Source organism: Thamnophis elegans, chromosome 7 (genome assembly GCF_009769535.1).
Source record: "Thamnophis elegans isolate rThaEle1 chromosome 7, rThaEle1.pri, whole genome shotgun sequence".
NCBI classification, from domain to species: domain Eukaryota; kingdom Metazoa; phylum Chordata; class Lepidosauria; order Squamata; family Colubridae; genus Thamnophis; species Thamnophis elegans.
Window position 1 is genome coordinate 19,643,948 of NC_045547.1, and position 27,511 is coordinate 19,671,458.

The 27,511-nt window shown below is 39.6% G+C and overlaps 1 protein-coding gene across 2 annotated transcripts; it reads right to left on the minus strand.

The window, feature by feature from the left end:
• Nucleotides 1–704: 704 nt before the first annotated feature.
• FAM180A (family with sequence similarity 180 member A) lies at nt 705–27,475 on the minus strand. Of its 2 annotated transcripts, XM_032220578.1 has the most exons (4): nt 27,219–27,475; nt 7,658–7,708; nt 3,143–3,243; nt 705–1,623 (listed from the first exon to the last, which is right to left on the minus strand). In XM_032220578.1, exons 1-4 carry the CDS (start codon nt 27,292–27,294, stop codon nt 1,270–1,272), a joined length of 582 nt encoding a protein of 193 aa, XP_032076469.1. In that variant the 5' UTR covers nt 27,295–27,475; the 3' UTR covers nt 705–1,269. The 2 variants fall into 2 exon arrangements, with proteins under 2 accessions (XP_032076469.1, XP_032076470.1); XM_032220579.1 differs by lacking the exon at nt 7,658–7,708 and having other exon boundaries at nt 707–1,623.
• Nucleotides 27,476–27,511: the final 36 nt, after the last annotated feature.

Sequence of the window (27,511 nt, forward strand, 5' to 3'; positions counted from 1 at the left end):
TGCTTTGCTGCTGCTTCGGCTGCCATTGAAACGGGGAGGGGAGACATGGTATTTGGGAGGGGACTCATTGTTGTGCTGGAGGAAGATTCTAGAGTTTGGACTGTCCACCTTACTGCGCATGTGGAGGAGGAGTGTTTCCCGCCAAGGCCAACGGACCAACATTCCATCCTGGTGATGCTTTTCGAAGTTATCTCACACCTGACATTTGGGAGAATTATGATTGGACTGTGCACGGGATGCCAATGGGAGGGGAATGAATTATACAATATAGTCTTCGCTTTCGCGCCTAAATATTCAGACTTAGCTTAACTTCGCTTCTATTCATTTATAATTAGTAAAAGTACACTTGATTTCAAAAATGGAGTCCTGTGGTTTTCTTTCCTGATTTTTAAATGAAGAAGGGCTGACACCTGAGATACTAATAGCTTAATCAGAACATGATTATACAGTAAACCTTTCCCAATGCTGTGGCAGCAAATTTTGGAAGAATCACCTTTTAAATGTTTCCTTAAGCTTTGTTTTCACTGTGCTGCTGCTATTAATATATCAGCTCCAAGAGAAGAAAAAGAATGAAGGAAAGAGATGGAGGGATATTGATATAGATATGGATATGGATATGGAGAGAGGGAGGGAGGGAGGGAGGGAGGGAGGGAGGGAGGGAGGGAGAGAGAGAGAGAGAGAGAGAGAGAGAGAGAGAGAGAGATTAGACCTATCCTTTCTCTTAAATGAACCTATTGCTTTAACTCTTAACTAATGCTTCTTGACAGAAGAGGGGAGGAAAAATGTATTTTGGGGGGAGGGGTACTAGCAAGATGGAATTTCCAAAAGGATTGAGCTCAGCATTTTTTCCCTCAGCTTTTAAAAGAGGCCAGAAAAAAATATGCAAGTTTTCTGAGTCCCTCGTATTCATCAAGAATGGACACAGCATAACTGTTGCATTTAAAGGGTGGGGTAAAGTTTGTGTTAGCTATAATCTATACAGACATGTGAAAGACACTGATGGAAATAAAATAGAAAAATACACGACAAGAGAGGATTTGCTGTCCATTGGTTACACTTAAAAAGAAAAGGCTAGATAATTTGGAAAACATTTTTTAAACGGATATATTAATTCAATTTGTAATGCAATACAGAAGATTTTACAACAGATTCTCTCTAGGAGGAGCTAGAGATTAAGAAATATCTCCAAGCCTGTTTGTTTCCTTTATTACTTATCAAAATGAAGAAGCAGATATATCCTTCTTATAATCAGAGTTTGCTTCTGGAGCGTCACGTTCTCTGAGAAGTTGGAGCTTGGCTGGATAGCAACTTCAAGTCATGCATCACAAGCTTGTAAAGATTTACAAAGGATTCTGCCCAGTTCTCTTTCTGATGTGCTTGGGACTGAGCTGTCCTGTAGGCTGTATAGACCATCGTCAATACCGTCCTTTCAAAATCTTCTTTCTTTAACATGCCAGGGTAACCTGCCAGCCTGGAGCTTAATCTACGTATTTCTGTAATACTTTTTGGGATAACATCATTACACAGGGTGTCAAACATTATCGCCTTCCTGGTTGAAGCGAGTTCCTCGTCTTTGACAGTGATTTTTAGGTCATCATCAATTTCCAGCTCACCTAGAAGAAACTGGGATGAAAGCACGGGGAAAAATAGTTTTAAACTGATTCTGGTTAAGTTCTTTATAAATCAATACATGCTAAATGCTAAAATGATGTCTGGATTAAAGCAGAACAAGGATCCTCCGCTCTACACAAATTGACACTCATCTACCTTTCCATGAAGTTTCAGATTGTTCATCAACACCCAAACATTTATTGTATGAAAATAATTGAATAAATACTACTTTAATTGATAGGACTACAAATAATAACAAAAACAGCCCCTTGGATAGTCCCATTGACTCTTGGCAGTCAATGGAACCATTCTGGAAAACCCTTGGAAAATCATCAGATGCAGTGGTTTCTCCAATGAAGAAAATATAAATACATAGAAAACTATATTTCATAGACCATCTATTAGATGCCCATAGAGTTGGGGTCTACCTATTTAGAATGCTGCTTTGTGTTGAATCAGTTCTAGCTATACTAACTACTCTGGCAATGGATTCTTTGTTTTTGCCTGACTTTCTAGACCGAGAATTTCACTTTTTAAATGGGAGGGTCTCAACTTCGTAGGTAACTATGTGGCACTCCCTAAAACTTATAGAAGCAGAATTAAATATTGGGGAAGCTGGGACTTTCTCTTCCTGTTCCAAGTGACTTTTAGATTCATCTATTCCAGCAGATTTTCCTGAACTTCTGATCACCTTTTAGATATCATTGTTACATTTACTCTTCACTAATGTATGCTATGGTATTTTGTTAAAATCATTTCTGTATTGTTCAAATTGCATTCTATTAAGAATAGTTTATTATTCTGTATATTACATGTGCATTATAGGTATGATCTAAACCAGGGGTAGTCAACCTTTTTATACTTACCACCCACTTTTGTATCTCTATTAGTAGTAAAATTTTCTAACCGCCCACCGGTTCCACAGTAATGATGATTTATAAAATAGGGAAGTAACTTTACTTTATAAAATTTATAAAGCAGAGTTACAGCAAACCCCTACCGCCCATCATGAAAGTTGGTATGCCCACTAGTGGGCGATAGGGACCAGGTTGACTACCACTGATCTAAACAATGAGATGAATAAATAAAATAAAATAAAATATAAGTAACAAATAAAATTGTGTTACTTTCTTGATTTGCTTACCATACCTGGAATGCAGAATGAAGATATTTTTAATAATTATTATGGAATATGGCTCATTGATTTTTTTATAATCCACCTTGATGATATAACTGAAGGCTAAAACATATATCTAATTCATTAGTTTTTATTTTTTAAATACAACACTCGAATCAGGATAAAGAGGGGCATGAAGATTTTGCTTCAGACCAGTCCAAAAATATAATATCTCTGAAACTGTTTTAGAATAACATCAGAAACCTGCACAATTACTTCAGAAGGTTGTCGCTTCTGTGATTTTCCTCATGATTTTTTGACTTCCCTGAAGTTGTGTCATCTTCTTGACCCATTGCTAGAGTCCCTCCCTGCAAAAGGGATGAATTTGGAACTGTACTTTGTCTCATACTAAACCTCAAATAGAAGATCCACATCTTCCTGAGACTTCTGAAGCACTGGGTTGAGAAGAACTGCTGAGGACCTCTTCACACGGAGAGCAGATGGGAAAAACATAGCTGAGGAAGAAAGGAGAGAGAATAGGCAAGAAGCTGTTAATGGATGGAGTTAATTAATTAACCTAGATGAAATGTTAATATATATTGCTAGTCTATGTATGATATGCCACCCTACATAAACAAACAAACAAACAAATAAATAAATACCCTACATAAGGAAGGCTGAGTACCAAAGAATTGAGACCTTTGATCTATGGTGCTGAAGAAGACTCCTGTGAGTCCCTTGGACTGCAAGGCGATCAAACCAGTCAGTCCTAGAGGAGATCAACCCCGAGTGCTCTTTAGAAGGCCAGATCCTGAAGATGAAACTCAAATACTTGGGCCACCTAATGAGAAGGAAGGACTCACTGGAGAAGAGCCTAATGCTGGGAAAGATTGAGGGCAAAAGAAGACGGGGATGACAGAGAATGAGGTGGCTGGATGGAGTCACTGAAGCAGTAGGCGTGAGCTTAAATGGACTCTGGGGGATAATAGAGGACAGGAAGGCCTGGAGGAACATAGTCCATAGGTTCGCAATGGGTCAGAAATGACTTCGTGACTAACAACAAACAAACAAACAAACAAACAAATAAAGGATGCAGTTTAGTAAAAACTTCCTTCCTTCCCTATTTTGTCTGGTAGAAGTTCTGTGCTTTTCAAAACATAAAATAAGGGAGAGGGGAGAGGCTATTTTGACCCTGTATTTATTTTGTTGTGTTTTAAAAACCAACACTCAGGTTCTGCTTAGCCTTAGCTCAAGATACAGCTCGCCTGTCTCTTAAAATTATTTTTCCAGTTTCCTGCAGTTTCATTCTTGCATTGGCTGACACCAACACTCTCTCTTATCACTTCGAACTAAGAGCAATCCATTGAATCTGAATTGAAGAGTTAAATAGATAAAAGGAACTATATCTATATATAGCATAAAATCAAGCTGTAGAATCTATCGCTCCAAGGAGTGGAGTTGTCCATCAGTTTAGTTCTCTTTCAAAGGAGATTAGAGAAAATTCTATCATGGGCTAGTATGATAGAAGCATGAATGTGGTCTACTTCTATATATTGATTACAGGAAATAACAATTCCTTGGACAACTGACTTGATTTCCTTGATGCCCTCAAGAGATATTAGATATGTCTAGGGTAATGTAGGGCAATATAGATCTTTGCAGAGGGAGTTTGCTTTTGATAAAGGTTTAATTGGAGCAACACAATCCCCTCTCTCCTAAACTTTACATTATACTGGTTTTGCTACCAACTGCTTGGTATGGCTGTGGAAAGTTCTGATGATGTTCTTCAGAGGAGAACAGGATATTCCATGTGTAATTGGAGGTAGTCATGGATCTGAAGCCATTCACTGATTTGACACAGCCTTGAATAAGATCCACAAATTACAGTACATCTTACAGTAGATTCATCAGATTATACTATAGACATAGTGATTTAGGAACATGCATAAACATGATTGGAAGAAATGCATTGGATCTCATATGAGCATGCAAACTTTCTGCTATTAATTAAACCACATATATCCTTTATTCAGGCTTCCATATAAGTCTTAAAAAAGAACTCCTGCTTCATTGTAAGTAAGTTATATTTAAAATGCGATGGTTTAATGATTCTCACTAAAGACCATGGGGGGTGGGAGGATAGACATGGGTAACTTAATGAATAGCAGTGCTTGCATCTCTATTTAAAATACTTTATAATTCTCTTTGAACTGTGCAAAGTCATAACAACTTTTCACTGGTTTCAGCAAGTAAAATATATATAAAAAATAATGCTGATCCTTCCTGTAATGTCAGGGTTCCAAATAGCATCCGAAAGTAAATAAGAGTCTGGGGTAAAGGATTTTTCAAAGGTCCAATTTATTAAGAGAGCCATGTTGGCACATGTGGGAAAACCTGAACCTGAAAGCTTCCCAGTTTCCCCACCCAGTTGAAAGTTCAAGATCTTGCCCCCACAATCACATGGTCCAATCTTCCATTGCCATGCTGGCAGTTCCACCCATCCAATTCTGGTCAGGTGAAGAGGTGCAGAGACAAAGGATGACCTTGGCTTTCTAGAAAGAATTTTGTTATGGCTACCTATCTTCCAACTCCGTATAATCCCCTCTCCCAAGTTTTGTGCACTCATCTGTTGCTTGTGCAGCCTGGTCCCAATGGGCCACAGACCAGTTCTTGTCTGTCAACCAGGGGTTGGGGATTCTTGTTTTAAAGCAAAGTGCCCAAGATTTACACTGCAGAGGTGGATTCCTACCGGTTCGGACCAATTCGGCCGAATCAGTAGTGGTATGGCGGCCTGGATCTCTGGAACAGGCAGCGACCCAGGCCAGTTCCCTGGTCACTGCTGTTGCCGCCACCATCTTGTTTTTGAGTTCTGCTCATGCGCAGAACAATTTTAATTGAACTGCGCATGCACACGCAAAGTGCACGCATGAGCGAATTGGCAGTAAAGCCGGTCAGAGCCCATGTGTAAGTGTAACAGGGTAACATAGATTTGTGACCCAGCCTTCAGAGACCCCCCCCACTTTCCTATATATCTTCCAACACCTCTTTCATCTTTGCCTACGTTCCTGCTGGCCTGTGACAACTTTCTACATTGCAAATCAACACAGGAGACACACTGAAATCACCAAGTGCTAATTGCTTGACAATTAAATCTTCAATCACCCAGCAGTTACAATGTTTACTTATTAAACAATTGTTGGCAGTAATCCAGATGGCAGTGATCAGATTAATAATTTTTCAAGCACCGTTTCATGCCACTCTATGGCTGAGCCTAGCAACCATTTTGGCATTCCCTTTTGTAGACCTCGGACAAACTCTCCACTTGGAATGTATGTGTTAGTCTTTACCATTTAACATAATTCTTCACTGTCTTGAAAGGGAATGTTGTGGTGAGAACTTTTCCTTATGCTGGCCACAGAACATACACTCCCCTACCATTTTAATTAGAACAGCATGCCAAGTTGGAAGTTTCCAGGAATTCTTCCTTAAGTATGATAAAGAGTGCTTGGAAATTCAGAAGTCTGCATGCTCTTTTGTAACCTTCAACGGGTCTAGTAAACACAACGTCTTAATAGAAATGTGGGAAAATTTTGACTCTTGGTCAGCAAAATTTCCTGCCTGCCTGCCTGCTTCTGCTCCCTTGGTTTAAAGTGGATGGCTCTACTGACCCTTGCAGAGAATAGTTTCTCCCTTCTAACTTGCCTTCAAGCTAAATCAACTTTCTTGTGTTAAAGTCAGCGTTGTTCCTGTATATGTCCCAAGTTAACACCTGCAAGGCTAAAGGGGATGGTTTAGATTAAGAAAATGATGTCAGAAAAAGAGTTGATGTCCCCTTTCGCCTTGGCAGGACTACTTGTACTACTTCTGCTGTTACTTTGAACTAAAGCCAAACCAAGCCAAGACAGTATCATAGTTTGGTTTGTCTAAAGTTGGCTTTTAAATAATAACCTTTGGTTTTAGGTCTCAGTCCTAAAACTCCATCAACTTCATCAGTGGTGGGATTCAAATAATTTAACAACCAGTTCTCTGCCCTAATGATTTCTTTCAACAACCAGTTCACCAAACTGCTCAGAAGGTTAACAACCGGTTCTGCCGAAGTGGTGCTAACTAGCTGAATCCCACCACTGAACTTCATGAAGTACATACCCAGTTTCCTTGAACATAAGACCTCCCTGGATAATAAGCCCAATCGGGCTTTTGAGCCCATTCACTAAAATAAGCCCTCTCCCGAAAATAAATATTGCAACACAGCAGGAACCATGAGGTGACCTTGCTCACCACCTCCTGCACCTCAAAAATAATAAGATCTCCACTGAAAATAAGGCCAGGTGCTTATTTCGGGGGTCAAAAGAAAATAAGACCCTGTCTTATTTTTGGGGAAACAGGGTACACTGAAAGGGAAGAATATGGGATGGGGAGTATACACGAGGCTAAGCCAAAACAGACAACTCACATTATAGTGTTCCATTTTGTGTGAACCTAGCTTTGACTTTTAGTTTAGATTTAGCCTAACCTGCTAAATCATGCATATTAAATTATGCTTCCATTTTTTAAAAAAAGTTTTGGTTTTGCATGTGCTATGTAAACCCACCAATATGGTTTACAAACCACAATTTGTGATGTTGTGTTTGTATATTGAGCTCAAGCTGCTTATTCAAGAACTCTCAAAGCTTGGCTAGATGCATTGTACAAATATAGCCATTGTCTTCTTGAGCTACTTCCAGCACTTTAGGCCCCATTGAGTCTCCAATAATTTACTCACACTTCTTTATATTTCAGTGTTATTCAAAACCAGTCTTTAAAAGATTTTGCTCATCTGTTCTAAGTCATGCGGGACTCTGACATAGCTATCTCTGCCTTGAATTTTGTTTCCCGTGCAAAAGCTTTTTTTTGTTGACTTTGCCCACTTGTTTTTGCTCAACAACTTACTTTTCAATGCATTAAGGCAAAAAATCCAAGAGCCAAAAATAAAACCAAGTCCTGAAATGGAAAGAAATGTGTAATCAATACTCGACCAAGTATTTATAAATCCATGCACAAAATTTTCTTCTGATGTGGCTCTTTCCTACACTGTGACATAAAGTGTTATTCTATATCAAAGAAGAATATATGACTATATATATTTGCATTCCTTGATCGTTGGCTCAATGGGGGCTCCCGAGGAGCTATAGAATAGAGTAGGAAAGGACCTTGGAGGTCTTCTAGTCCAACCCCCAGCTTAGGCAGGAAACTCTACATCTTCAGACAAATGATTATCCAACCTCTTCTTGAAAACTTCCAGTGTTGGAGCATTCACAACTTCTGGAGGCAAGTTGCTCCACTGAATTGTTGTAACTGTCAGGAAATTTCTCCTCAGTTCTAAGTTGCTTCTCGTCTTGATTAGTTTCCACCCATTACTTCTTGTCCTAACCTCAGGTTTTTTGGAGAATAGCTTGACTCCCTCTTTGTGGCAGCCCCTCAGATATTGGAACACTGCTATCATATCTCCTCTAGTCCTTCTTTTCATTAAACTAGACATACCCAGTTCCTGCAGCTGTTCTTCATATGTTTTAGTCTCCAGTCCCCTAATCATCTGTAGTGCTCTTCTCTGCACTCTTTTCTAAAGTCTCAACATATTTTTTACATCATGGTGAGCAAAACTGAATACAGTATTCCAAGTGTGACCTTACCAAGGCATTATAAAGTGGTATTAACACTTCACGTGATCTTGATTCTATCCCTCTGTTTATGCAGCCTAGAATTGTGTTGGCTTTCTTGGCAGCTGCTGCACATTGCTGGCTCATATTTAAATGGTTGTCCACTAGGACTCCAAGATCCCTCTCACAGTTACTATTATTGGGCAAGGTACCACCTATACTGTACCTGTGCATTTCATTTTTCTTGCCTAAATGTAGAACCTTATTTTTTTCCCCATTGAATTTCATTTTGTTAGACAGGATAGATATAGAGGATCATCATAGAGAGGATCCAACTCTGCTTAGACCATTTTGAATCGTGGCTTTTCCAGAATGTCAGGCAGAATTTATTCAGGATCCTGACCTGATTTATATAAATCTTTTTAAAAAACCTTTTTTTGAAAAGACAGGCAGAATTTCAGTCCTTCTAAAGATAAAGCGTGTGCTTTGGCAAATGAACGATAATACTACTCCTTGATGTTTTATGCTGTACTCCCTGCAATATTCTAATTATTTTGTAATCTTTGTTAGCGCTATGAAGAAATGACACCTTGCTTTTTTTCCCCATTTGGTGTAAAACCTAATTTTCACACGTTCTCAGGCAATCTTTCATTCTAGCCAAACGGTGGAGAAACTTCCAGGATTGAGCGGGAATTTGTCATTTAAGAAATTTAAAACAATTAGTCCTTTTTATTAATTTAAACAATATGGTCAAAAGACAAACAGAGGTAGATGCAAACAATCCCATTTTTTTCCCATTGATTGCCATTCTCTTGGTTAAAAAAGGATTCACTTTCTCAACTTGGCATCGGACCTGGGTACCTGAGAGACCGCCTCCTGCCGATTACCTCCCTCAGACCGATTAGATCTCACAGGTTAGGTCTCCTCCGGATTCCATCTGCCAGCCAATGTCAGCTGGCGACCCCCCAGGGGAGACCCTTCTCTGTTGCAGCTCCAGCCCTCTGGAATGATCTCCCTGTCGAGATCCGGACCCTTACGACCCTCCCGGCCTTCCGCAAAGCCACCAAGTCCTGGCTGCTCCAGCTGGCGGGGGGGGTGGGGGTGGGCGGGCTGTGAAATATCCAGCCTCACGGAAATTGTGAATGTTGTGGTTTTGTTTTTAAAGTGTTGTCTTTGTCTAGTTTTCCCCCTTTCCCTTGTCTATTGTGAGCCGCCCGGAGTCCTTCGGGAGTGGGCGGCATACAAGACAAATCAAATCAAATCAAATCAACTTTTTTTTTTCAAAAGAAAAATAATTCAGTGGTCGAATATGTAGTTGAATGATTGAATTCACCAAGCCAAACATCAAAAGTCAATCAGAACAGAAAACTGAAACTGATTGCCCCTATTCTGTAAAGCATGCTCTAATAGTATTTATGTATTTATTTAGAAAATGTCCACAGCCTCCTACTTGCCCAAAGAGATTCTAGGCAGCTTACAAGCAATTGCCATAGTGACAGTAATGTTAGCAGGGTTTTCATTGAACCAGAATCTAACCAAAGGTGGCATTCAGCCAGTTCTTTCAGGTTTGGGTGAACCGGTAGCAGCAGCTGCGGGAGGCTCTGCCCACCCGCCCCAACGTAATGCATGGGGACAGTGCATGTGCAGACGAGGCACGCATGTGAGCACACTCACATCTGCGAACTGGTAGGGAAGGGAAGGGAATTCCACCTCTGACTCTAACCCTAACCTAACTTCATTTCAGTTGCAGTTGAAATAAGAGTTTAAGAGTTTATTAACATTTATAGGCCGCCCTTTTCCCTGAGGGGACTCAGGGCGGCTTACATAAAATCAGGAAAGGGGAATACAAACAATGACGTAGACACACATAGAGTAAAAATAATGAGCAACATTCATTCATCATTCGGGAGGGGCGGCTATCTTTGTCCCCAGGCCTGACGGGCTAGCCAGGTCTTAAGGGCTATGCGGAAGGCCTGGACGGTGGTGAGAGTACGAATCTCCACGGGGAGCTCGTTCCAAAGGGTCGGAGCTACTACTGAAAAGGCTCTCCTCCTTGTAATTGCCAGCCGGCACTGGCTGGCAGATGGAATTCGGAGGAGGCCCAATCTATGAGATCTAATTGGTCGCAGGGAGGTAATTGGCAGAATAGGGTTATTATTGTTTATTTCTTATTATTAAATAGATAACCTTAACCTAATCCTTAAGAAAAAAGTAACAGAACAAAAAAAAAAGGGAAGGGTGGGGGGAAGGAGCAGATTGAAAAAGAAACAACCACAAAGGGGAGAGAAAGAGATGAATGAACCATAACGGTCTTTCCTTAAACTCCATCTTTTTTTTTTAACTATTTGCGATGTTATAGTGCAGTGGTCCCCAACCTTTTTATCGCCGCGGACCAGTCAGCCTTTGATAATTTTACCGTGGCCCGCTGAGCGCGCGCAGGGGTGGGGGGGCGTTGTTCGCGACGACACATTGATTGTTTATATATCAGATTGTTTTGATTAAACAACTTTTATTTTATTGTATTTAAACATGCCTTACAAAATAAAATACAATTACATAAATATAAAGTGCTTTAATATGCCTCCCCCACCCGGACAGACTTATGTTCCTCAAAGACCATCCTGAACCCTCAACCCGGACCAACCTTTCTGCCCGCCCTCCCCCTCCCCACCACATTCGGCGGGCAAAGAACAGAGCGCGCGCGCGTGAATGCCGTGGAGAGAGAGAAAATAAATATATATATAAATATATAACTGTTTGGGAGTAAAAGCGGGGAGGCGCACCCGGCCGGGGGGGGGGGGAGGAGGAGGAAGGAGGGTGGGAAGGAAGCTGGCAAGCGAAGAACAGAAAGTAATTAGCAAGGATTAAAACGACCTGCCGGAAAAAGGAGAGGGGAAAAAAAAAACACCAGATCTGACGGCTAGTGCAGCCTCCACCGGAGGGGCTGCAGAAACACACACCGCCAGTCCTGTCCTTCCTTTCCAACCAGTCTCTCTCTGCGCGCGCATACACACACACACACACACCACACAAACACACACCCGCCGGCAGATATGCACGCACACACACTTTTTTTTTTTTTGCAATTGGCAGAACTACGGTTTTCTTTCTTTAAAAAAAAATAATTAAATGGAGGTGGGGGGTGTGTGGAGAGAAAGGGAGAGAAGCGGACACATAAAACCGAGTCGCACTCACGAACCACAGCATGCATCTGGGTGACAAAATTGCAGGGAGAAAGCAGGAAAAGCCGAGGAGAGAGCAAAAAAAGAAAAGAGCCAGACCAAGCACGGCAGGGCGGGAAGGAAGGCGATGATGATTGGGGGAGGTTTGAAAAAGCAGATCCAAGCGCAAAAGTTACTGAGTCATTTCAGCGGCGGCCGGAACAGTTTTCTTGACTCCCTCCCTCTCTCCCTCTCTCTCTCCTCTCTCACTCTCTCACTCTCTCTTTCCCTGGTGATGGATCGGTGCGGGTGGGGGGGGGAGAGAGAAGGGAGGAGACGGCGAGGGAGGGAGGGAGAGAGAGCTGAGGGTGGGACCAAAGGGGGGGGAGAGAAATGCATTTAAGAGGAGCGGATTTAAAAGAGCGATCATGGCCCCCGGCCGCTGCGCGGCCCGGTGCCAGGTACTCCACGGCCCGGCACCGGTCCGCGGACCGGGGGTTGGGGACCACTGTTATAGTGAGTTATTTCATTACAGAGTTTTTAGCCCACATTGATGGATAGAAGTGGCTCAGATCCTTCATTAACTAAAGGAAGTAAATATTTTAAAATGATTTTGGACACTTTGCTTGCTTTATTTCCATGTTAGCATGAGGATCTATGAGCCAAGGAGATCTGGTTAGACTATAAGCAAATGATCATTTCTTGACTAAAAGCCACATTTAACTTTTGTGAACATCTGAGAGGCAATGTGTGAATGAGCAGGACCCTCAAAATGTATTTTGAGAACTTTTTGCTTGTTTTAACATGTCTATGCTTGTCGTGAGGGGGTTATATCTCTTTCTATGTGTTTTATACCTTTAAAAAAGTAAACAATTGTACCCTTATGCTTCAGAGAGGGTTCTGGGGGCCCCAGGAGAGAGGCCTGGGGCCTGCAATTGGTGGAGCCTGTAATGGAAAGACTAATAATGATGAAAAGTTTTGAGGTAATAAGACAGGTAAAGCTATTGATGGTTGTTTTTTTTATAGTAGTCAGTTTATAATATATGTAGACTAGGTGGGGCTCTATTCATATTTATACTGGAAAATTGCCAGGAAGCACAGAAATAGAGCTTATATTTTTAGTGCAGTGCTGTGTTGTGCTGTGTGTGTATTTATTTCCTTCAGACTTCAAGTTGCATATCCCAAAAGATTCCAGATCAAAAAGAGGAGCTTGTTAAAAGTCTTATGAATGGGAAACGATATCCTTATATAATAATAATAATAATAATAATAATAATAATAATAATAATAATAATAATAATAGAGAAGGAGAAGGAACTGAGAAGGAACATGAAAAAATCGCAAAATACCAGGACTTAAAAATCGAAATTCAATGACTATGGCACAAACCAGCAGTGGTAATTCCAGTGGTAATTGGCACACTGGGTGCTATTCCAAAAGCACTGGAATTACATTTAAAACTGTTAAAAATTGACAAAATCACCATCAGTCAAATGCAAAAAGCCGCACTGCTTGGATCTGCATGCATATTACGAAAATACGTTACGACGTCCTAGGCCCCTGGGTGGGGCCCGACTAGTAACCAGTGCCAAATCTGGTGAAACAACTGGCCGCTGTGATACAATTGTATAATAATAATAACAACAACAACAACAACAACAACAATGTGGAAAAAGTTATCAAAAATGAGAAAGTGAAGATCTTGTGGGACTTTCGAACACAAACGGATCGTCAGATATCACAGTTCTAGAGGGCTGAACTGTACAGTTTATTGTTATGGCTGTTCCTGGAGATGCCAGAGTCGAAGAAAAAGAACTAGAAAAAATAATGAAATATCGCGACCTGGCCATCGAAACTACACAGCTATGGATGAAGCATGTAACAGTAATACCCATTGTCATCGGGGCACTTGGCACCATGTCTAAGAATTTTACAAGATACACCCACAAATTGCAGCTTCCTGCAATAATACCAGCAGAACTGCAAAAAACTGTGCTACTCGGAACATCTTATATTTTAAGAAGGTACTTGGTTGATACCTAGGACGCTGGCAGCAAACCGTATCAACCATTGGCAATTTGGCACCAGTCAAGGGTATTTGTGATGCATTTTTGAATGTTCAGTTGGCTGAGTTTCATATTTAATGAATAAAGTAATAATAATAATGCTGCAAAAAATCAAGAGGACAAAGGACCAACTGCTGATTGACAAGCTAATCCTAAAGAATTCAAAGAAAAGACGAACCAACCTGTTCATGGCTTGGATAGACTATAAGAAAGCATCTGATTCAGTTCACCACAGCTGGATCAAGAAATGCCTGAAAATCTTTGGTGTCAGCAGCAACGTACAAAAATTCATGGAAACTTCAATGAACCTCTGGAAAATGAAACTTACGACTAATGAAGAAGAACTGGGTGAAGCTGAAATTAAACAAGGCATTTTCCAGGGTGATTTCCTGTCACCCCTACTTTTTATACTCTCAATGCTACCACTGACAACCATTTTGAAGAAGGTGAACTGTGGATACAAATTTGCAAAGAAAAGACTGAAAATTTCGCACTTGGTATACATGGATGATTTGAAGCTGTATGGTAAAACAAAAGCTGAACTGAATTTATTAATTGAAAGCACAAAAGAATTTAGTCAAGACGTTGATATGCACTTTGGAATTGACAAATGTGCAACAATGGCAACCAAAGCAGGCAAGGTCATAGAAGATGATGGAATAGAACTTGAGAATGAAGAAATGATAAAAGCAGTAAAACCAGAAGAAGGCTACAAGTAATTGGGGATTTTAGAGGCCTCTGACTTAATGCATAATAAAGTCAAGGAATTAACCTCACCCAAGTACATTTGATGAATTTGCATGATATTAAAGTCCAAACTGAGTGGAGGAAACATTATAAAAGCCATAAATACCTGGGCTATACCTGTGATTTGATACTCTGCAGGGATAATTGACTGGACCCAGATGGAGTTGAACAATTTGGACAGAAAAACAAGGAAGTTTATGACAACGAATCATGCTTTGCACCCTAAAAGTGATGTTGACTGATTATATATACCAAGAGCAGAAGGTGTTCGAGGACTCCTACAAATAAAGCAGACTATGGAAGAAGAAAGACACAGCTTGAATGATTTCATCCAGAAAAGCGAAGAACCAATGATTAAGGAAGTAAATAAAGGAGGCCTTTTGAAGACAACAAGAAGTGAGCTGAAAATTGGAAAAGCAAAGCTATGCATGGCCAATATTTGAAAAGTACTGAAGGCAAAGCTGACCAAAAACTAACTTGGAACTGGTTAAGATCAAGAGTACTGAAAAAAGAAACAGAAGGCTTTATTTTGGCAGCTCAAGAACAAGTCTTAGCCACAAACTGCATGAAGGCAAAAATTCAACATGTTACCATCAACAACAAATGTCGCCTCTGTAATGAGAAAGATGAGACAGTCGACCACTTAGTCCCTCGGGAATAGGGCGGCATACAAATTGAATAAACATAACATAACATAACATAACACTTGATCAGTGATTGCAGCAAAATTTCACAAACTGACTAGCTACAACACCATGACCGTGTTTCTAAGATCATTCACTGGAAATTGTGCCAAAAGTTTGGATTTAAGTACAGCAAAAACCACTAGGACCATCTGGTTGAGAAGGTTTTAGAGAATGAGAAAGTCAAGATCTTGTGGGACTTCAGAATCCTGACTGACAGGCACTTGGCCTACAACACACCTGACATAACAATAATTGAAAAGAAAAAAGTATGGTTCATTGACATTGCAATACCTGGAGATGCACGAATTGAAGATAAACAGCAAGAAAAAATCACAAACTACCGGGACTTGCAAATTGAAGTTGAGCGACTGTGGAAAAAGAAATCGTGTGTTGTCCCAATTGTAATTGGAGCCCTTGGAGCAATACCTAAAGGGCTACCTCGCTATTTGGAAATTTTAAATTTATCAGACTTGAACATTCTGATTCTACAAAAAACCACCCTACTTGGAACAGCTTATATCCTCTGACGTTACCTTAACAGTTCCTAGGTCCTTGGTTAGGACTCAAGCTCTTGAGCTACCAACCAGCCCCAAAGACTGTGAATCTCACCAAAGATTAACCATACAACAACAACAATTATTATAAAGAAGGATTTGGACTAAGTAAATAGATATAAATAGATGGTTTAAGACGTCCTGTTGGTAATTACAAAAATTATCACTGATGAGTTTTGAAATTTAGGGGACGGGAAAACAGAAAGTTAAAAAGAAAAGAAAAAGAAAAGAAGAAAGGAAGAGGGGAGAAGTGAGAGAAACCACTCAAATCAAAGCATTGTTGCAATTTGGAGAAATAATTTGAAATCAGAACTTTCCAAACCTTTAAAATAGCCAACTCAACTTAGATGTATAAGGAATACAGAGATGTGCTGCAAGAAATTTAATTATAGCAGGTGGAAGTTACCAAAGTTACAGGGCATATTGCTCCCACCATTATGGAAATAAAGAGTATCCCATTTTCCAGGCTGTCTTGTTATAAAAAAGAAAGTGAAGACCAGCAACTAACCTCTTCAGAGACATTAAACTATAGACAGTAGAGCAAAAGTCTTTTTTTCTGACCCCTTGTGTCAGAGTATCCACAGTGTGACTACTATTTTGAGACAACCCAGGAACAAAATACAGTACACAGAGGTTTTGTCTTTTAAACAGTGGTTTATCTACAAGACATTACACACACACACACACACACACACACACACACACACACACACACACACACAGGGCAAAACCAGGCAATCACTCAATCTTCAACTATAACATCAAAGCACACACGGAAAACTACAATGGAGATAGAACAGGAGAAGAGAGATACACCCTCACATGGCCTCCCTTATATAGACAGCTTCTTAAAGAGGCAGTAGCCCTGCTGATTCATTCTCATTTCATTATCTCGATTTACAGCCTTACAGCAGCTGGTCAGCTATTAAATCATTTGTTCCACCCAATCTCCTCTTCTGCTTTGAGTTTTCAGAAGGAGAATTGTTGGCAGACAAAATGTTTAGTCTGACTCAAGTAGAATCAACCCTATTTCTCCCTATATAAAGAGAGATGAATTCAACAGTGAAGAAGCACATAGTATCAGTGTTGCAAGTAAGCTGCTAAACAATATTTATGAGAACTCAGCATCTTCATAGTTTTATAGTTTCTCATATTAAATATGTATCTCAATAATAGCACTTTCCTGAAGCTCGTCCCAAAAGTGCTTTTTCAGCAGGCAACTGGACTTTCTTGTTTTTTTTCTTTAAAGACCTTTCGCTTCTCATTCAAGAAGCTTCTCCAGCTCTGACAGGATAGTGGGAAATGAAAGGATTTATATTCCTTGCAAACATTTGCATCCTTTTAGAAGGACATTGAAGTACTTGGAGGTTTATCTAAGTCCTCAGGGTCACCTGAGTAGTGCTGGTTCCTTTAGTCTGTATTTTTGCCCCCTGGAAATCCATTCCTACTCCCAAACCATTCAAAGGGTGTTCATCCCAAATTCTATAGCTAAAGGTCTGCAGAGATTCTCAGTCATCCAGCTCCTTGGATGAGAAGTGAAACTTCTTCAAAGAAAAAAATTAGAAAGTTCAGTTGCTTCCTGAAAAAGCACCTTTGGTACAACTAGAACCTGGATGACTGAGAATCTCTACAGACTTTTCCTGAAGCTCCAATTTGGCTAGGTGGTGTTGTGGTTCTAATTCATTTTTTTTATTCTTGTCTTGGACAAGCAACTGCATCTGTAATTGTAGACATCAGGTCTCTGTTCTGAGGGTCTTCTGGGAGTTGAGGTCCTTGAGCTTGGGAGTTGCCAAGGTTGGGCACCCCTTCATATAGATGTAGGTTGAGGAGCATCTGTGAAATATGGTTAATCTCCTGCTTGGATAGGAGAAGAGGGTCTGCAATTTTTTCATAAAAAAATTTGGAAGTGGGGGGAGAACAGGTCAAAGAAGAAGGTATGATAAAGTGGGATAAAAATTTTGGCTGCAATATCCAAATGGATCAGTGGAAAAATATGTGGTGAAATGGGCTGAAATTTACATTATGAGCATAAATGTAAGATTTATCAAATTTATCAAATATGATACCAGAAGAATTATCTAGAATTTATAAAGGCCGTTCAAATACAGGTAACCCCCAATTTATGATTATAATAGAGCCTGCCCATCATAGTTGTGATGGTTGTTAAATAAGTTGGTCACATGATTGACAAGACTTTATTACTTTTTTGCAGAAGTCTGGTTATAAGACAAGGACATAAGACTGGTCATGAAATGATGAGTGAAAGGACTCCTGCCTTGGGCAGAGGTTGGACTAGAAGACTTCTAGTGTCTCTTCCAACCCTAGGATTCCATGATTTCAGATGTATTGAAAAGAAGGCTTAGAAAAGCCAATAGTGTGGCTCTATAGCCAACAATCTTCTGTAAGGATATGACATATCATATTTTTCAGTGTATGCAGCTGTTAATCACAATGAATTTCTATTGATATAAATTATTAAAAGTTCTCAACATTTCCCAGTGATTTCAATGAGATCTTAGTAGAACTAAATGCAAGATAAATACAATTGGAGTAAGTGTATTAGTTTTATTTAGACATCCTTGAAATTGTTGTTTGACGCCAAAGCTTACATAAAACTTGCCATGTTTTGTCATTCATCATTCCCAAGTAGTTTTTCTTTCTGCATCTGAATGCTGAGTGCAAAGCATCCAAGTTGTCATTCCAATGCAGTGATTGCTACTGTGAAACTTGGAAGCAAAATTTACTTCCCAGTCTTGTTGATACAGTGTTTTCTTTTCCCCTCTTCCAAAGAACTTTATCTGTAATCAATTCTGAAAAGCTACTTGGAAAATGTTGGTGAAGGAAGTTCTGATAATACCCCAGGAGAATAAAAGAAACCCAACTTCCTATTACGGAAACGGATCATTTCCTCAGAAATCCCATGAACAAAAAGTAAGAATAGTATTACCCCAATTTATCATATTGTGCTAAACAGCAATATTTTAGTGGTATTAATTACCCATCAAGATTAAAGCTCCCTGTAGTCATGATGACTAGTAACTATGGATAAGCAAAAAAATAACACACCTCCCACATATTTGTTTAATATAATATTTACATTATTTAAAACTGGTTATTATCAACATAGCATCAGAAAATCCAATAAATTCATTATGGACTTTACTGCTTTCTGAATTGTTTAGCAATCCATTGCATATGATGACCCTAAACCAGGGATGTCAAATTTGTGGCCCACGGGACGGATGCGTCATATGCTGGCCACACCCATGCCTGGTTTAGCAAAGGGGAAAAAAGTCATGATACATCACATGATGATGCCATGATGATGCAAGTTTGACACTCTTGCCCTAAACTATAGTATCTTGAGAGAGTAAACTTGCTGCTCTTTTCTCTATTGCATAGCAAAATCCATGCATTGCTCATAAGGTGCCATGAGGAGAGGTGAAAAGGTATTTAGATGGCCTAAGAAAGATAATGGAATAAGGTCCTGAGGCTTAAATTTGGAGAATGATTTAAGAGTTCAGAGAGATCCTATTTGATAGGTAATATAAGGAATCAGAAACGCCTATGATGTCCCTTGACAAGAAATCGACTCTGATAGATATGGCTGAACGAACAGCAATAGTTCAAAACATGATGCTTTTATGAAACTCCAGTACCTTTGTTTAATCTCCTACTTGATCCAATATTATTACCTCAGTTATCACACCCAGAATTGTATTATTTTACTTTTCTTTCAGAATAATAGTAAAAATCCCTTGAAGCAAATGGGAAACAGTATTTTTTTTGTTCAATTATAATGTATATCCAGAAAATATTTAGTCATTCCACACCATTTCTTGATATATGGTTGCCATGAAATATAAAAAAAAGATGTTGAGACTCTAGAACGGGGGTGTCGAACTCATGGCATCATGGCAGCATCATGTGACATATCACATTTTTTTCCCCAATTTGCTAAACTGGGCATGGCCAGCAGGGTTTGACAGCCCTGCTCTAGAAGGAATGCAGAGAAGAGCAGCAAAGATGGTTAGGGGGCTGGAGGTTAAAACATATAAAGAACAGTTGCTGGAATTGGGTAGGTCTAGTTTAATGAAAAGAAGGATTAAGGGTGCTGTTGTGACTCAGCAGCAGTCTTCTGTGAGTCTTTTCAGGATTCAAGATTAACTATGCAGCTGGGGCTCGTTAGGGGCATCTTCTGGGGATAAAAGGACGGATGGTGCCACGCCTTTGTTGCAGGAGTCAACGTTCATTCATTCGTTAAGGATTCAACGGTCATGGTTTGTGAGAACACTTGGAGAAGTTCATTGCTTTGTAAGAGTTTTTGTTTGGCATTCTGTTATCTCGTCAGAGACTTTATTTATGTTATTTTTGGGCTCGCAGCCAGTCTGAGCCGAGAACTGATAAGTTCCTTTTAAGTTTGTCTGCCTGTCGTCTGTTAATGAACAGAGAAGGGGGGACAGAACAGGGTGCCATGATAGCAGTGTTCCAATATCTAAGAGGCTGCCACTAAGTGAGATCAACCTATTTTCTAAAGCACCAGAAGGCTAGACAAGAAGCAATGAATGGAAACTGGTGGAGCTAGTGTAGTGTGTAATATGTATATACCGTGATATAAGAGCATACATCAGAGTAATATACACACTGCACAGAATATGAAATACATATGGAAATGTATGACTAGTTTCCCCCACTAATTATTTGTATAAGGATTATTCTTTATATTATTCATGTTGTCTTGTATTCTTGTATGGACTGCACCAGAGTAGAGACTAAACCAATTTCATTGTATACATGATGTACAATGACAATAAAGGCTTTAAATTGAAACCAAGGGGAGAAACAATCTAGAACTAAGGACAGATTTCCTGACAGTTAGAAGAATTAATCAGTGGAACACCTTGCCTCCAGAAGTTGTGAATGCTCCAACACTGGAAGTTTTAAAGAAGAGACTGGACAACCATTTGTCTGAAGTGGTGTAGGGTTTCCTGCCTGAGCAGGGGCTTGGATTAGAAGACCTCCAAGGTCCCTTCCAACTCTGTCATTCTGTTAATTATTTTCTGCTGCCAACACCTGCATGGAAGAAAGCTAAATTAACACATTAAGAATGTGTATGTGTGCGTGAGAGAGTGAGTTGTAGAATATTTTGGATTCACTTTGTATATTCAATCTTCAGATTTAATGATTGGCTGATTTGCTGCATTCAAATGATCTGTATTTTTTTTTCTTTACAAAAAATGTCTCTACCACTTGTTTGGACAAAGAATGATTTATGCTGATCATTACTGACATCTGTCCTTAATTTAAATTATTGATTCACCCAATTTACTTTAAAAATGCTGTTACAAGTGTTGCATCTGATATTTAGCACTGAAAAAAGTGTGGTTTCCCATAATATACCACAGACTAAAAGAAGAGAGGCCAATTAAGATGACCAGCTGGAAGGTTTTAACAAGACTTAAAACTTGAAGGAGTTTCGTATGTTTAGCCTTACAGAAGGAAAAGTCTGGGAAAAAACATCACTGTAATCTCTAAGGCAGATACTTAAGTAGTTGTTCAACTGCCCTCATAATCATGTTCCTACAGTCTGAGGAACTGGACCGATTCAGGGAATAATATAATTAAATTGCTATTCTCACAGGGACTGACTGACTTCACATATGCCATGGTTGGTATAAAAATGGGTTTGTGATGACCCAGGGCATAGCACAAAGGCAACACAGCCAGAGAACCAGTATGAGTCCCTTTATTAACACCAACTGTGCCCCCAATGTTCTTTTCACTCTTTGGCCTGGAGAAAAGCTTTTTCACAACCCTGCAAATACTCCAGTCCAAATGCTGTAAGCAGAATGACTGCAATCAATCACTCCAGCAGGGCAAGATAGGGAATCCCAGGAGCAAAGGGTAATTCCAGCAGGACAAGATAAGCACACAGAAGGTCGTAAATACTTCAAGCGGGTCGAGAGGAAGTCCAGGAATGCAGGCCACAACTCTACACTAGGTGAACTCAGTGTTTGTTCCTGACAAACACCCCTCCCAACTGCCTCTCCTTTAAACTCCATCCCCAGGTGTGCCTTGTGAAGGGAATTGAGGGCCTTTCCATCCTAGTAAGCCATTCAACCTTCCTTGCTCTCTTCCGTGTTCTTCCCTGTGCTCCCTAGGGTGAGGAGAGGGTGGGCCTTGATCTTCATCTGAACTCCCCTATCCCTTGTTCTACCTCTCCCCTGCTCTGCCCAGCCTGACTTTGCCCTTCCCACTTTCCTTCACAGCCAATGGAGCCACTCTTCTGCTCTCTGTCAGCAGTTCGTCTTCCATCTCAGAGTCAGACTCCAATGGGGGCATGACAGGGTTGGAGAAACAAATCTCAACTGGCTGGTTTCATAAGTAACGTCATTAAACTTGTCTTGCTGGGTGGGAAATTTTAGTTACTGAAGTTGGGTGATGTGAACATTGCCCCCATTGGATGAAGTTGTACTAAATCAGAAGCCCTGGCTTCTTTTGTACATCACATTTAGCTAAACCTGAACAAAAAGCTCATATCCAAGCGATACGATATATGATGCCTTGGGCCAGATGTCTCATAAATCTCCTTTAATTCTGAAATGTTCTGAGTAGATTGTCTTCAAAGTTTGAAGCCAAGCAAAAGTGGCTTATAAAAAAAAACATGAACAAATATACGTTTTACCGCATGCCAACATTCCCTTGAAAATGCTGTGGGTTTAGGATGGGTCTCAGTCATTCTGCTAAGAAATGTTTTCCGTCTTCATTATAGGAAGTTTTGCAACAGAAAATGCAGAGCCAGGGTAACAGGAAGAGGTGAGATTATGCCAGGACCTTATGCAAAACTGGGAGGGTTGGTTCAACCAAAGGAACCTCAAACTCATCAACATCCCCAATGTATGAAGTAGATTTTCCTATTAATAATCAGCAGAGACTATCCTTTTCAATACCATATAATTAACATTACAAAACAGATGGTTTGATTTTATCGTGCAATTGAATCTCACCAGAATTTTTTTTTAAAAAAATAAATGCCTAATTTAATTTCTCCAAAGGAGATCATAAACATGGAATTATTGCAATTCTCAAAGACTGCAGAGAAGAGCAACAAAGATGATTAGGGGACTGGAGACTAAAACATATGAAGAACGGTTGCAGGAACTGGGTATGTCTAGTTTAATGAAAAGAAGGACTAGGGGAGACATGATAGCAGTGTTCCAATATCTCAGGGGTTGCCACAAAGAAGAGGAAATCAAACTTCTCCAGGGCACCTGATGGTAGAACAAGAAGCAATGGGTGGAAACTAATCAAGGAGAGAAGCAACTTAGAACTGAGGAGAAATTTCCTGACAGTTAGAACAATTAATCAGTGGAACAGCTTGCCTCCAGAAGTTGTGAATGCCCCAACACTGGAAGTCTTTAAGAAGATGTTGGATAGCCATTTGTCTGAAACAGTATAGAGTTTCTTGCCTAGGGAGGGGGTTGGACTAGAAGATCTCTAAGGTTCCTTCCAACTCTGCTATTGTATTGTATTAACCAAGGACCTAAATGACTTCTAGTGAAGAGGGAAATGTACATTCCCCACAAGTTCCAGTTTCTCCAATCTAAGAAAGAAACTGCATCAAATGTTACCTAATTTGGTGTATTATTTTATTAGGTCTGATTTTTATGCCACTGACAAAATTCACAAATTCACACCTCCTCAACTAATGAGCAGATCAAAATGCAATTATTTTTTGGGTTGTGAACTTGTGTTTTGTAATGCAGTACTATTTTTAAAAAATTGCAGATAGAGTGGTGAAAGTTATTGCTTAAAGGCTGTACATTAGAGGAAAACACATAAAAAGCATAACCAGTGAAAATTGTTGAAAAAGTATTAGTTTTACAGCCCTCATGCAGTTGGCCTTGAGTCAGTAGTCAAGCAGGTCACCAGTTAATATCTATCTATCTATCTATCTATCTATCTATCTATCTATCTATCTATCTATCTATCATCTATCTATCTATCATCTATCTACAATACAACTGAATATTACCCATTGCAATGAAGGCAGAGCAGGAAGGTTCTGGGAAATTCTTTTTTTTATACAATAGCAGAGTTGGAAGGGATCTTGGAGGTCTTCTAGTCCAATCCCCTGCTAGGCAGAAAACCCTATACCACTTCAGACAAATGGCTATCCAACAACTTCTTAAAGACTTCCAGTGTTGGGGCATTCATAACTTCTGGAAGCAAGCTGTTCCACTGATCTAGATAGATAGATAGAAAGATAGGTATAGATAGATAGATAGATAGATAGATAGATAGATAGATAGATAGATAGGTAGGTAGGTAGGTAGGTAGGTAGGTAGGTAGGTAGGTAGGTAGGTAGGTAGGTAGGTAGATATAGAGATAGAGGTAGGTAAGTAGGTAGATAGATAGCTATAGACACACACACACACACACAAACACACACCCAATAAAACCAAATAACAATATGCTTTGCCATAAGTATATAGAATTAAAGGGTTGGAAAGGATTTTGGAGACATGATCTGATCATCAAGCCCAATGGACCAGTGCTACTGGAATTTCAGTATAAGAAATATGATTGTCGAAGCATGTAATCAAGCAGTATATTTTCGTTCTGTACACTATAAAAACAAATGATTAGGTTCTGGGCTACAAATATAGTAAAGAACACATTACCAAATTACTGTGTTAATTTTATCTGGCTAACAAATTTGTGCTTCACTTCTTTAGCCTCTTTCTCTCTTTCCTTTGTGCTTAAAAAAGCACCAGCATAGAGCCATGAAATGTAATTCTGGACTACTGAAGTAAACGTCTTTTCTGTCATCTCCTCGGTTACTTAGCTACAACATTTTTTGTAATCTCATAACTTTGTCAAATATAGTAACCACCCGCATATCATCATCATATATGCAAACCAGCCAAGATTTGGTTAATGAAAGCATTATAGTACCAATCCCTTGAATTTCACAGGTACAAAAAAAAAAGTTCTTAAATAGTTCTTAGTCTAAGGGCAGATTTATCCAATTGTCCTAATTCATCTATTAGCTCTGGCCAATTGATCATGAATAAAAAGAAAGGTCATCTTGTGATTTTAGACCCTAAACTGGAGTCCAGGAAAGTGCAGCTGGACAAGGCAACCATTATGTCATATTACATTGTCCTAGAAGGGTTGTGACATTAAGAAGGATAGTTCCCCTTTCATTTTTGCCTGTTTTTCCTGCTCAACCGATTCATCTGCCCTATGAGATCATGCTATAGTCCTGTAGTTCAGAGACTTTTCTGGGGGAAATATAAATCACTCTAGAGCAGCGTCTGTCAAACACGGCAACTTTTAAGATGAATGGGTTTAAATTCCTAGAATGAAGTCCATGCATCTTAAATCTCCAAGTTTGACAAACAAAGCTATAGAATAAGAATATACGGTTCTCTTGTAAGATATATTGACACTGTTGGCTCTTCTAAGTTTATGCACGGTCCCAAAAAGGCACAGAGAAGATGGGAGAGAGCGTTCATGGAACATGACCAGTGATATTATCTTCTAGGGTAGAAGTTAGTTGATGTCTCTGACATGCACAGCGCAAGGCACCACCTGCTCCACTGCATGGCATCTCAGGAAAGAAGCTAAGAATTTTTAGCTCTGTTTGGGTTAAAAGACATACGAGAACTTTTCTCTGTGGTGCAGTAATTTCCATATTAACTGTTCTGTTGGATGGAATCAGCATCAACCGCAGTGAAAACAAAAACATCTAGTCCTTCTAAGTTCCCTCCAGTATCTTTACAGTTGACAGATCCAGCAAGAGAAAGAAGGTAGGTGCTTGAGTTGAGCTGAGAAAGGTGCAGGGTCAGGAAAGAAGCAGGCATAGTCTAGGAAGCTTCTAGATGAGTGGTATCTCAGAGGCTGCCACAAGGAAGAGGGAGTGAAGGTATTCTCCAAAGCACAGGAGGGCAGGGGAAAAAAAGCAATGGGTGGAAACTAATCAAGGAGAGAAGCAACCTATAACTAAGAAGAAATTCCCTGACAGCTAGAAGAATTAATCAGTGGAACAACTTGCCTCCAGAAGTTGTGAATTCTCTAACATTGGAAGTTTTAAAGAAAAGATTGGATAACCATTTGTCTGAAGTGGTGTAGGGTTTCCTGTCTGAGCAAATGGTTCTCTCCTCTCCTCTCCTCTCCCATCTCCTCCCCTCCCCTCCATTCCATTCCATTCCATTCCACTCTACTCTCTCCTCTCCTCTATTCTACTCTACTCTACTCTACTCTACTCTACTCTACTCTACTCTACTCTACTCTACTCTACTCTACTCTACTCTACTCTACTCACCTCTACTCTATTCTATTTGTCTACATGTATCCAGTATGCCAGAGATTTCCTAACCCTGGTTTTAAAGAACTTAATATAGCAACCTTGTTGAAGCTAACAAGAAGCTATCAAGAAAGGATTCTTGTTTGAAAATCTGTGGGCCTAATATGCATACAAACTTGAGTCAGACTTGACTCCTGATGAAAATCAACTTTATGTAGTTTTCTGGGCAGCATTTCCCAAAGGGCTTAGCAATGCATTCTTCTTCGTCTGAGAGAGACTGACTGGCCCCAAATCATCTAGTTAGGTTCCATGCTAACTAAGGTTTCCTTTAGTCCAAGATAGTTCAATCTAATCTAATCTAATCCTATTTCAATGTGATGTGTTTAAAAAGAACCCATCTTCAACAGAGAGCTGTTCAATCTGTATAGGCTCAGCAAGGACTGGATTAACCTCCACAGCCAACAGAGCTTCTCTTTGGGTGAACCAATCCCTGAATTTCCATCAAAACATCCACATAAAATTGCAGTACAGACCCAATCGTCTTAATTCCCAACTTTCATAACAATATTGCTGTCTTTTAAAAAAATATTTTTATTGAATGTTTTAATCTTTAGAAACAGAAAGAAAAGCACCATAAGAAAAAACAGAACACAAAACATGCATAACAATATAAAGTAATTATACAGCCTTCTCCATCGGCTTTCCTGTTTCGCCTTTATAATTCTCCATTCTGCATTGCTTTCCTATTGCTTTAACCTTGTCCTATACTATAACAACAGGAGTGCTAATACTTATAATAATATTGATTATTTATATCACCATATATTTGCATTCTCTATTTTCTGTTTTGGCTTCTGTTTTCTAACCACTTATAAATTTTATTCCATATTTTATAGAAATCTGATTCTTCTCTTTCTTTTAGTTCTATTGTCATTTTGTCCATCTCTGCACATTTGAGTTCTTTTCTAATTATTGTTTCATCTGCAGGTGTAGTTTTTTTTCCAGTTTTGTGTGAAAGCAATCCTGTTTGCAGTGAGTATGTGTATGATTATATATTGAGATTATTTATCTATTTTTTTTTTGGTCTAATAGTCCTAATAAGAATGCTTCTGGTTTCAGTTCTGAAACTTGCTTATTTATTTATAAATGGTTTGCAGAACATAAAGCAGGAATGTCCGATCCAATGGCTGAAAGCAATAAACAAGAAGAAAAGTATCTACAAAAGCAGTGGATGCGTTTTGGAAAAAAAAAAGTAACTTGTTCGATGTAATATTAGCATCACATACCTGCGTTTTAAGCAATAATGCGTTTATATTTATAACTCTTACCTCGATTCCACCTGGGGGGCACAGTGCCATGAGCATTATAGCACAGCAAGAACAGGAATAGCATCTTCCAGTGCATCGCAAATTTCCCAAAGCAGAGATTTCTCTGCTTCTACAGTATCAGGTTTCTTGTACACCAGGACACAGCTAGCTAATCTTTCTCCTCTCTGCTCCTTTTGCAAAATGGGATGCGTGTAATGGGGTAAAGTAAAAGCACCTCACTAGTCTAGACTAATTTTCATTGGAGTCAGGGAATTCATTTGCACAGAAGGGCTCTATTTTATATCCACATCTGG